We start from the raw sequence: 10,845 nt of genomic DNA, 5'->3' as shown, positions 1-10,845 counted from the left end.
CATTTTCCCAGAACTATACAGAGACACCAGCAGGGCTTGTGGAGCATCTTTATTGTCAGCACCACGGCATCGGGTCTGAGATGGGGCCAACCGGGAGCCGCCGGTGCCGGGAGGTGTCCGTCTGGGGGTCCTCAGATGCTGCCTGGGGAAAGGGGGGACACAAAGGGGAAAAGATGGGATGATTTGACCCTCGCTGATGTGGACGGGGATGGGGACACCGTTACCTGCGGGGTAGTTGTCTCCAGGGAGGGGAGTGTAACCTCCGCGGGGGAGAAGAAGAGTGAACAGAGTCCTTGTCACCCTTGATCATGGCCCCGGCTCTCCCCGGACACTCACCCGGGGCAGGAGGCCTGGCCCTGAAGCGGTAGACGCCGGCGAGAAATAAGCCAAGTCCCAGCACCATCAGCACGGTGGCCACCGCCACCAGTATCATCACCTCCGGCATCAGTCTGGGACCTGCAGGGACACGGCCGGGTGAGTGGCAGCAAGGAGCCAAGACCGCCGGCCTCCGGGTGTAGTCCTGCGCCTCTCCACTCACTCCAGTCCTCCAGGAGAGGCTCCTGCAGGCTGACGTGCTGCACCGAGCACGTGTAGGTGTCGCCTGCCACCGGGGCCACCAGCAGGGACACCTGCGTCTGGTAGCTCCAGTCGTCGTTGGGGATGGCGGAGATGGGGTTGTAGTCGTCGGGCTCCATGATGTCCCCGTTGTGCAGCCAGATGACGGTCACCTCGGGGGGGTAGAAGCCCCAGATGTGGCAGCTGAGGCGCACGGGCACACGGGCGTTCCCCGTCTCCGTGGGGATGATGTGGACTTGGGGCTGCGCTGGAGCAGGGATGGGGATGGGGTCAGTGGTGGGCAAGCCCCTTTTCCCTGCCCTGTGCAACGTCCCCACGCAATGTTCCATTCAACACTCCAGTGCAAGGCTTTCTACAGCAGAGCAGAGGATCGGAAAGGCAGGGCTATGTTTTTTCGTTATCGAGCCCACTTGAGGGAGCCACCAGGACCTGGCAGCCTTCGCCATGGAGGCTGACGAGGCTTACGTGAAGCCAGCAGTGGCCCCTCCCTGAAGGTTCAGAAACAGAACCTGGGGAGTGCAAAGACGAGGAAAGCAGCGACCAGGGTGGGCAAACAGGGCATGGAGCATCAGAAGGGAGTGGCAGGCAGTTCGAGCAGGCATGGTGAGCAGGGAGGGCAGAGTGTTTCCCCCCCTGCCCATACGAACACCTCCTCTAACGGCAGTCTACTTCTAGCTAGCCTGCAATGGTCTCCACCAGGCACAGTGCTCTCTCTAGCAAGTCTGTACACACCCAGACTGACTGCCCGCTCAAAAATGCACCAGTTCAGGTCTCTGGGTGCAGGGAGCGTCTGAGCCTCTTGCTGCCATCTGCGGGAGGCAGAGAGACTGTGTGTGCGTGAGGTGCGAGCAGGTGGATGATCTGGTCTGCCTGGTGGCAGAACTCAAGGAGGAGGTGGAGAGGTTGAGGGCTATCAGGGAGTGTGAGTGGGAGATAGATTGGTGGGGCAAGTCCCTGCGGGGCCTGAAGGAGAGGTACCGGGGTGAGACAGCCCTAATGGGGGTGGACCCCCTCCCCTGTCACTGTCAGGCAGAGGGAGGGGACCTAGGAGTTGAGGAGGAATGGAGACAGGTCCCTGCTCAACATCGCAGGCGATGCCACCCCTTACAGGCCCCAGCTTCCCAGGTGCACTTCCACAACAGGTTTGAGGCCCTGGAGCTTGAGGGACCAGTAGCTGAGGAAGAGGTAGAAAGTATAGCCAGGAGGATGCCTAGGGTGAGGAAGTCGACTACATGCCTCAAGACTGCCTCCACCAGGACAGAAAGAAGGGAGATTGTTGTAGGAGACTCCCTTCTCAAGGGAACAGAGGGCCCTAATTGTCGGCCTGACCCTACCCATAAAGAAGTGTGCTGCCTCCCTGGGGCCAGGGTCAGGGACATTGCCAGAAAGCTTCCCAAACACTTTGCCCCTCTGATTGCTATCCTCTTTTGATAGTGCAGGCTGGCAGTGATGACATTGAAGAGAGAAGCCTGAAGGCTGTCAAACGGGACGTTACGGGACTGGGGCGGTTAGTAGATGGAGCGGGAGTTCAGGTGGTGCAGATCTCCACACTGCAGCCCATGGAGGAGCCCCCGGTGCAGGAGGAGGAAGGGGCCTGGAGGAGGCTGTGGCCCATGGAGAGCCCCACAAATCCAGGCCCCAGGCAGGAGCTGCAGCCCATGGAGAGGAGCCCACAAAGGATCAGGAGGTCTGGGTGGAGCTGCCACCCGTGGGGGACCCAGACTGGAACAGTTTGCTCCTGACAGATGTATCCCATGCTACAGACCCACACTGGGGCAGTTGCTGGAGAGCTGCTGCCTGTGGGAAGCCCATGTAGGATCAGTTTGGGAAGGACGGCATCCCATGGGAGGAGTTGTTGACTCGGATGAGGGTGGAGAGGCCTTGCAGGGAGATCTGGACAGATTGGAGAGCTGGGCAATCACCAACTGCATGAAGTTTAACAAATGCAAGTGCCGGGTCCTGCACCTGGGATAGGACAACCCTGGCTATACGTGCAGACTGGGGGATGAGACACTGGACAGCAGCCCTGCAGAGAGTGATCTCGGGGTTGTGGTTGACAGCAAGCTGAACATGAGCCAGCAGTGTGCCCTAGCAGCCAGGAGGGCCAACCATATCCTGGGGTGCATCAAGCACGGCATTGCTAGTTGGTCGAGGGAGGTGATTGTCCCACTCTGCTCTGCGCTCTGCGGCCTCACCTCGAGGACTCTGTGCAGTTCTGGCCACCACAGTACAAGAAAGATGTGAAACTATTGGTAAGTGTCCAGAGAAGGGCCACAGACATGGTGAAGGGCCTTGAGGGGAAGACGTATGACTTCTGCCAGATCTCTTCGTACTCTGGGATGAATCCCATCAGGCCCTATAGTCTTGTATGCATGCACCTAGAGCAGCAAATCCCACACAAAGTCAGGGTTTGTTGGGACTATATCATTCCTGCAGTCACTGTCCTCCAGCTCAGGGCACCTGGGGTCCCACAGCCCAGCACCAGTGTTGAGGCAAAGAAAACAATAAACATCTCTGTGAATGACCCTGTCTGACCATCCCCATCAAGTAAAAAAAAAAGCATTTTATTTCCCCTCGCAATACTGTCCAGGTTCAACTCAAATTGAGCTTTGGCCATAGGAATTTTCTGCCTACAAAAGCAAACAGTACCTCTGTAGTCCTTCCATATTGACTGACCTTGTCTCCAGCAAACAAGAAACTTTCCTTATCCACCTAAGCTCTTGAAGAAGGTCCCTGCCCATCTGAGCCAACCTTCTACCACAGCTGCTTTAATGAAGATGGGATCAGGGCTGGCACTTTGCCTTCAGCACCCTGGGCAAAGGGTGGCAGCTCTGGGCTCGACACCCAGCTGTGACCCATTCCCTGCAGCCTCCCATCCTGCTCAGCTCTTCACTGCCATCTCTCCACATTTTCCCATTGCTCACAGTTTGATTCCTCCTTGCATGCATGGAGATGAACGACCTTAGCCACTGGCTTTCCCTGGAGGTCTGGAGAGGCCCCCAATGGGGTCAAGCACCTCGTGCTTTCTAAAGGCAGTGGACTGGGCACCCAGCTGCAATGGGATGGTGCTGCCAGCCCTGCAGATCTCCCCAGACATTGCCCCAGGGGCAGAGCTGTTCCAGGAAGGTTATTGCAGCCAGGAACTGGGCAAAGGTTGGGAAAGTTGGGCGGAGCCTTGTGCTTTCTGAAGCTCTGCTGGGTGCCGTGAGGGACATCTAACTTGGCTTGGAGAAAAACACCTGGGGGGCCAACTGCCCCCTTGGGGACCTCTCTCTCAGATGGGGCTCCCCTGGGGCTGCGGCCAGCCCAGCTTCACCATCCATGCCAGGGATCTCCTGACTTCCCTTGTCACTCTGCTTCTCCTCCGGCTGGGCTCAGGTAGGACCCTGAGAGGCTGCTGGGGACTCTCCCCCCCTCTGCATGCAGACTTCCTGCTTTGGAGCAGAGGAGCGGCTTTGGGAAAGGGGGGACCGGAGCCCACAGCTCGCCCGTGCTGGGTTTCACTTTCACTTTGGTTCTTTCACACAATATGGCTGCTGCCTTGCCTGCCCTTTCTGTGTCTCCTTCACCCGCCCAAATGCTGCAGAGAGGGCTCCCACTCCCAGCACACCTCCTTCTCCTGCACTTTCTCCCTCTCCCTCTCCTGTTTCCCCGCTGGTTTCCCATGGGACACGGGGGACACAGCACGCACCAACTCACACACCAACTCATGCCCTTTGTCACTCACTGACCCTAAATTTACGATGCCAAAATCTTACCTCCTCTCTGTGCCCTTCTCCATTGCCCAGTGTGAGAAACATCTCAAATAATTTTCTTCAGACAGGATCTTCTGTGACGCTCTTTTATTCACGATTGCAATGGTCCTGCCAATCAGGACTACATTTTAGTAAACAAATCCTAACCTTTTATTCCCCATTACCCAATACCTGATCACCTCCCCTGTTTCCTCATTGGATGAGCACTAAAGGTTCACAAGACACACAACACTCTTCTATACCATATATGTATAATTTTTCTTTCTTTCTTTTTTTTTTTCAACACTTTAATTATTCCTTTCTCATATTTTGAGAACTTTTGATCATTGTTCTCCTGTTCTCACAGTGCTCATCCTCTTTTTCTCAAGCTTCTACCTTATTTTGGAATAGTGAGGCCTTCTATGGTCCAATTAGCTACTTAGCATTTCTCCTTATTCTGACTACACCTTCAAATGCAGAAAAATAATTCCCTACTGCAAAAACACAACATTGTTTCTCACACCAGCGCAGCTCAGAGTGGTAGGACCAAGACACCCCGTCACTGCCACCATGGGGCAGGATGTCGTGCTGCCCTGCCACTTGTCCCCTCAACGCGATGCTCGCACCTTGGAGGTCAGGTGGATCCGGAAAGAGTTCTCTGAGACAGTGCACCACTACTGCAATGGAGAGGACCTGTATGGGGAGCAGATGGGGGCATATGTCAGGAGGACAGAGTTGGTCAGAGATGGTCTCTCTGCTGGAAGGCTGGACTTGCGAATCACAGGGCTGAGAACCTCTGATGATGGCCTGTACGTCTGCACTGTGGAAGATGCTCATGCTTATAAGGAAGCCATTGTGGAGCTGGAGGTGTCAGGTTAGTGGCTGGGGTGATGCTGCCAGGGCAGAGTTTACGTGTCCTTTGCACGTTTCAGATGTTTCACAGCATGAGGCATACCCATGGATGTGGAGGTAATATTTGGGGAGAGAGCTCCCTGGATACTTTTGTCAGTTTTCACTGGTGTTCTTGAAGACAATAATCATAATATTGTGAGGGCACTGGGCACAGGCTGCTGAGCAGCACCTTCAGCTGTGTCAGCAATGGAACCAAACAGCACACAGGGAGAGTCGCAGAGTCCTCTGAGCAGCCGGACATCTGCTTTACTTTTGCTTTCTGTGCTGGGGGAGACCTGTGACGTTGCCTGCAAGTCTCAGGGCTTCATCACCCAGCACAAATTGGTGCAGAGACGCTGCCTGGAGGTGCTGGAGCACAGTACATGTATTTTCTGCATGATTTGGGGTCACTGGCATTGTGCAGCCCTGCTCTCTGGATTTTGAACCTAACGGGATGGTTTTTGGGGTGAGCATTAGTGCATGGAGTGCCTGGTCCCTGAGACCCTGGTGCCGTGGCTGTTCTTGGCTGTATTTGGCATGGGAGCAGATGGGGTCTTTGCCTTGGAACTCACTCCCTCCCCAAGTCAAGCCCCAGCTACACGCTCTTCCCCCAGCCACAGGCACTGACCCCCACCTCTCCCTGGGGGGCTACGAAGCCGGGGGCGTCCGGGTGCTGTGTCGATCGGCCAGCTGGTACCCGCTGCCGCAGCTGCTGTGGAGGGATGCTCGCGGGCAGCACCTGCCCTCGGTCTCCCAGACACATTCCCAGGACCAGGAGGGGCTCTTTGAAATTGAAGGCGCCATCATCGTGACCGGGAGCGTGGAGGGGCCCTTGTCCTGCGTGGTCAGGAGCAGCCGCCTCCAGCAGGAGTGGGAATCATCCCTGCACATCGCAGGTACAAATGGCACAGCCAGGGTGAGGTGTTCCTGGCCCCTGCACTTGTCCTGAGCTGCGAGAAGTCTGGGTCTTGCTTTTCTAATCCCAGGCATGAAAATACAGCTCTTTTCCTGGTGCCTTTTCTCAGCTCCCTTGTTCCACAACGCCCAGCCCTGGATGGTGGCTCTGGCTCTGGTCCTCGTGCTTTTGGCTGTGTCCATTGGCCTCGGTGTTTATCTCTTTCGAAAGCAAGGTAAGCTGGCAGCGCAGGGATGGAACAGAGGGAGGTGTTCTGCAGGGACCCACGTGGGTCTGGAGGAAGGGGCCTTGGGTGGGAGGCCAAGTAGCACGGATGCAGCGTGGGGCTGGTGGCAAGGCGCAGCCCCCCTGCACATGTTCCCACCCAGCAACCAAGCTGCTCTGCTCACCACCTCTTCCTCCGCCTTTGCTTTTCAGCGGCACAGAGCCGAGAGCTGGGAGAGTCCTTGCACTCCCTGCCCCTAGCCCCTGGGGAAGTGGTGTCCCTGCGGGAGGGCCTGGGCCTGGTCTGGGTGGGCTCTGGGGGCTTGTGTGCTGGTGGCTCGGGGGTGCTGGAGGAGCAGCTGGAGCCTGGGGTGGGAGTGGGGAGTGCTGGGGCTGGGGCTGCCCTGGGCACGGGACACGGCTGGGATGGCTGAAAGGAACGGGGATCAAGGTGGGGACGGGGAGCGAGCTGCGGGGCTGCCCCGGTCTTCACTGATGCTTTTGGGACAGGGACGTCCTCCACCCATCCCCATTCACTTCCACTTGCGTTTTGGTGGCACGGTGCAGAGAGCTGCACAAGTGTCTGTCCTTAATGCTACAAGTCTTGCAAAAAGCTGGGCCTCGGTCCTTGTTAGTCTGGTCGCTACAAGTCTGGGAGCAGGTTGGTCTGTACACATACATGACAGCAAAAGAATTTGGGGTCTAGCCATCTAGCCATGGAAGCAGCAATGTGGTGAAAGTCTCTCCACTCTGACCATTCATTCCTTTTGCTTTTTATAGCAGCCAAAAAGGATGCAAAGCTGGGGAAGTCTCCTTCCCCAAGGAGAATTCATTTGGTGTCTTCCATGGGCATACTCCCCTCTGACCGTACATTGCTTTTCTCTTTCTTTTCCAGTGCAACAAGCTGCAGAGATAGGTGAGTATCCATCCATGAACTGAAAGAATTTGTGGTATAGACATGGGATGAGAAGTTTTTCCCTCTGATCATGTATTCCTTATGCTTTTCCAGAAGAAAAAGCTGAAAGACTGGGTGAGTCTCTCTTTCCCTGCACCCTCCCCCCAGGACTGAATGAACTGGAGGGCATTCCTTTGTAGCAGCCACTTGATAAGAACCCGATTCCTCTCATCAATGCATTGCTCTTATTTTCCTTTTCAGAGGAACAAGCTGCAGAGCTGGGTGAGTGTCCCTGCATTTAAGCCCCAGGGCAACACCAAGGCGATGTGCAGGGGAGGGTGGGCAGCTGGGACAGAGCAGCCCAGGGCTGGCCCCTCACCCTGCCCACACCCACTGGCCACCAGCCATGGGCTGTGACCAGCTCTCCCCTCTCCTTCCAGCATGGAGACGGTGTCTGCTGCCTCATAATAGAGGTAGGTGTGTGTTGAGTTGCCCTCTGAGGTGCTTCTCCTGCCCCTGGTGGGGCATGTTCAGGAGCCCAGAGGTGCCCCATCTCCTGCCCCATGGGGCAGCTCCTGGCCCCGAGCTGGGGAAAGCCTGCCCAGGGCTGAGCTCTGCCCCTGATGGCCTGGCTCCTTCTCTCCCTGCAGTGAAGGTGACCCTGGATCCGCGCACGGCTCATCCCCAGCTTGTTGTGTCTCAGGACAACAGCAGTGTGAGATGGGAAAGGGAATGGCAGCAGGTGTCTGAAATACCGGAGAGATTTGACAACTGGCGCTGCGTGCTGGGCCATGCGGAATTCAGAGAGGGGAGGCACGGCTGGTTGGTGGAGGTGGAGGGAGAGCGGCTAAAGGATACTTGGTGGGCTGTGGGGGTGGCCAGGGCTTCTGTGGAGAGGAAGGGGTATTTCAAAGGGAGCCCTGAAGGAGGGATCTGGGCTGTGCAGTACTTTCATGGAAATATCATGTCTCTCACATCTCCTCCCACTGACTTGCCCCTGTCCCCTGTCCCCACAAGGATCTGGGTCTGTCTGGACTGTACCCAGGGGCAGGTGTCTTTCATCAACGCTGACAATGGGGTCGAGATCTTCACTTTCACAGCAGCCTCCTTCAATGGGGAGAGCATCCGCCCCTGGTTCCTGTTGTGGACTCAGGGTATTCAGCTGTGCCTGAGGGACAGCACCCCCCAGACCCCGTCCCCAGCCCTGGGGGGCTCCTGCCCTTCTCCAGACACTCCTGCATCACCTCTCCTTCATCCTGCAGGAGCAGCACAGGAATGAGGGGCAGTGGGGCCAGGGGTTCTCTTGTGTTCCTCCCTGCTGCTGGAGCAGGGCTGTGGTACTGCCAGCAGGGGCCAGACCCCTTGCAGCCCCTGGGCTCTGCCCTGCACGCGGCTCCTGTGCTGGGGCACAAGCCCTGCTGGCACCCACGGCTCTCACCCTGCCTCTGAGCCCCAGCGGGCAGCACAGGGGCTGCAGCAGCTCTCCACGCTCCTCTCCCCTCTGCTTGCAGACCCCAGGGCAAGGGATGTGGTCACTGTGTGCTGCCAGCCATTGGAGGCCACCTTTGGCTCCTAGTTTGGGGTTGATCCTTGCTCTGTGCCTGGTACTGAGCATGAGCAGCCTGTGGGGGCTCTTTGTTCCCTCCTCAGAGGCACATCAAGGCCCAGCAGCAACAGGACTGTGTCAAATAAAGTTTTGCTCAGGAAGATGGAGTCTGGCAGTGGCATTTCCTGGGTGCTTTGTGTCCTGAGGCCTTGCTACCTGGGAAGGTGTCTTGCAGCAGACCGTCTCCTCACACGCCTTCCCCTGCAGAGCCTTCGCCGTCCTCGTAGCCCTCCCTTGGAGGCTCTCGCACAGTTTCACGCCCTTCGTCTGCTGCGGTGCCCACAGCTGCACGCAGTGCTCGAGGCGAGGACGCAGCAGGCCGAGCAGAGCGGGACGATCCCTTCCCTTGGCCGGCCAGCAGTGCCGTGCCTGAGGCACCCCAGGGCACCCTTGGCACTTTGGGGTCCCATGCCATGTCCCCCACACACCCGCTCCTCTTGGTGAGACTCCATAGAAGTGTGTGAGCCTCTGCCCTGTCCCCAGAACACTGCAGAGACACCAGCGGGGCTTGTGGAGCATCTTTATTGTCTGAGATGTGGCCAACCGGGAGCCACCGGTGCCGGGAGGTGTCTGTCTGGGGTCCTCAGATGTTACGTGGGTAGCGGGGGGACACAAACGGTGTAAGATGGGATGATTCACCCCTTGGCGATGGGGACGCGGCTAGGGACACCGTTACCTGCAGGGTAGTTGTCTCCAGGGAGGGGAGCGGCACAGAGGCGAGAGCTGGGTGAGTCCTTGCAGTCCCTGCCCCCAGCCCCTGGGGAAGTGGTGTCCCTGCGGGAGGGCCTGGTCTGGGTGGGCTCTGGGGGCTTGTGTGCTGGTGGCTCGGGGGTGCTGGAGGAGCAGCTGGAGCCTGGGGTGGGAGTGGGGAGTGCTGGGGCTGGGGCTGCCCTGGGCACGGGACACGGCCGGGATGGCTGAAAGGAACGGGGATCAAGGTGGGGACGGGGAGCGAGCTGCGGGGCTGCCCCACTCTGCACTGACGCTTCTGGGACAGGGACGTCCTCCACCTGTCCTCATTCAATTCCACTTTTGTTTTGGTGGCACGGTGCAGAGAGCTGCAAAAGTGTCTGTCCTTACTGCTCCACATGCACAGGACTTGCTCAAAGCTGGTTCTGGCTGACTGTTAGTCATATCTCTCACAATCTGGGTGCAAGTTGGTCATTTCCCACTCATGAGATGTGATCAAAGTCCAGCCATGGGCTGAGAAGCTCTTCATTCTGATCACACAATAGTTTTGATTTGCATTACAGAGAAACAAGCTGCACGGCTGGGTGAGTGTCCCCGTCCTTGAGCCCCAGAGCAACACCACGGCAATGTGCAGGGGAGGGTGGGCAGCCGGGACAGAGCACCCAGAGCTGGCCCCTCACAGGGGAGTGGAAAGTGCTGGAGTTGGGGCTGCCCTGGGCACGGGTTACAGCTGGGATGGCCAAAAGGAACGGGGATCAAGGTGGGGACGGGGAGCGAGCTGCGGGGCTGTCCCTCTCTGCACTGATGTTTCTGGGACAGGGACGTCCTCCACCCCTCCCCATTCACTTCCCTGTGCCTTTTCGTGTCACAGTGCAGAGAGCTGCACACGTGTCTGTCCTTAATGCTCCACATGCAAAACCCTTGCACAAAGCTGAGTCTTGCTCCCTGTTAGTCTAGTCCCTCCTATTCTGAGAGCAAGACTGTCTCTGACCTTTCACCAGGGTAAAAATTTTCGGGTCTAGCCATGGAATTAGTCATGGAATCTGAAGAACTCTTCTCTGATCATGCATTGCTTTTGCTTTCCTTTTCCAGTGAGAAAAGATGCAAAGATCGGTAAGACTGCCTTAATAAACCCAAAGATTTGGTAATTTTACATGGCAGCAGCCATGGGCTGAGCAACTCCCCTCTCTCATGCCTTACTTTTCTCTTCCTTTTCCACTGGAACAAGATGCAGAGCTGGGTGAGTGTCACAGAGCTTGGGCTGCATGACATCTCAGCGCTGGCCCCTCACCCTGCCCACACCCACTGGCCACCAGACGTGGGCTGTGACCAG

General features: G+C 57.2%; 1 protein-coding gene and 1 long non-coding RNA gene across 3 annotated transcripts; one reads left to right on the top strand and one right to left on the bottom strand.

Annotated features, from left to right (window-relative positions):
- Window positions 1–32: 32 nt before the first annotated feature.
- On the bottom strand, window positions 33–3,043 carry LOC137846343 (uncharacterized). The gene is made up of 2 exons (XR_011090474.1): window positions 337–3,043; window positions 33–260 (listed from the first exon to the last, which is right to left on the bottom strand). It is a non-coding gene; the product is annotated as an uncharacterized lncRNA (long non-coding RNA).
- Window positions 3,044–3,746: 703 nt separating this feature from the next.
- LOC137846216 (butyrophilin subfamily 1 member A1-like) lies at window positions 3,747–8,877 on the top strand. 2 transcript variants are annotated; one of them, XM_068664019.1, is made up of 9 exons: window positions 3,747–3,954; window positions 4,837–5,184; window positions 5,816–6,097; window positions 6,227–6,331; window positions 7,217–7,237; window positions 7,331–7,351; window positions 7,478–7,498; window positions 7,657–7,689; window positions 7,867–8,862. In XM_068664019.1, the coding sequence occupies exons 1-9, from the start codon at window positions 3,855–3,857 to the stop codon at window positions 8,493–8,495; spliced, it is 1,560 nt and encodes a 519-aa protein (XP_068520120.1). In that variant the 5' UTR covers window positions 3,747–3,854; the 3' UTR covers window positions 8,496–8,862. The 2 variants fall into 2 exon arrangements, with proteins under 2 accessions (XP_068520120.1, XP_068520121.1); XM_068664020.1 differs by having other exon boundaries at window positions 3,842–3,954; window positions 4,842–5,184; window positions 7,867–8,877.
- Window positions 8,878–10,845: the final 1,968 nt, after the last annotated feature.

The sequence above is a fragment of the Anas acuta genome, chromosome 31 (genome assembly GCF_963932015.1).
Source record: "Anas acuta chromosome 31, bAnaAcu1.1, whole genome shotgun sequence".
In the NCBI taxonomy this organism is placed as follows: Eukaryota; Metazoa; Chordata; class Aves; order Anseriformes; family Anatidae; genus Anas; species Anas acuta.
This window is presented reverse-complemented; position numbering and strand designations above follow the sequence as displayed.

Excerpts from the sequence above, each read along its gene's own strand:
- LOC137846216 (XM_068664019.1), top strand. The coding sequence starts at position 3,855 with ATGGGGCTCCCCTGGGGCTGCGGCCAGCCCAGCTTCACCATCCATGCC. Across the intron at positions 7,352-7,477 it reads AGAAAAAGCTGAAAGACTGG|AGGAACAAGCTGCAGAGCTG; the intron begins GTGAGTCTCTCT and ends TTTCCTTTTCAG. Across the intron at positions 7,690-7,866 it reads TCTGCTGCCTCATAATAGAG|TGAAGGTGACCCTGGATCCG; the intron begins GTAGGTGTGTGT and ends CTCTCCCTGCAG.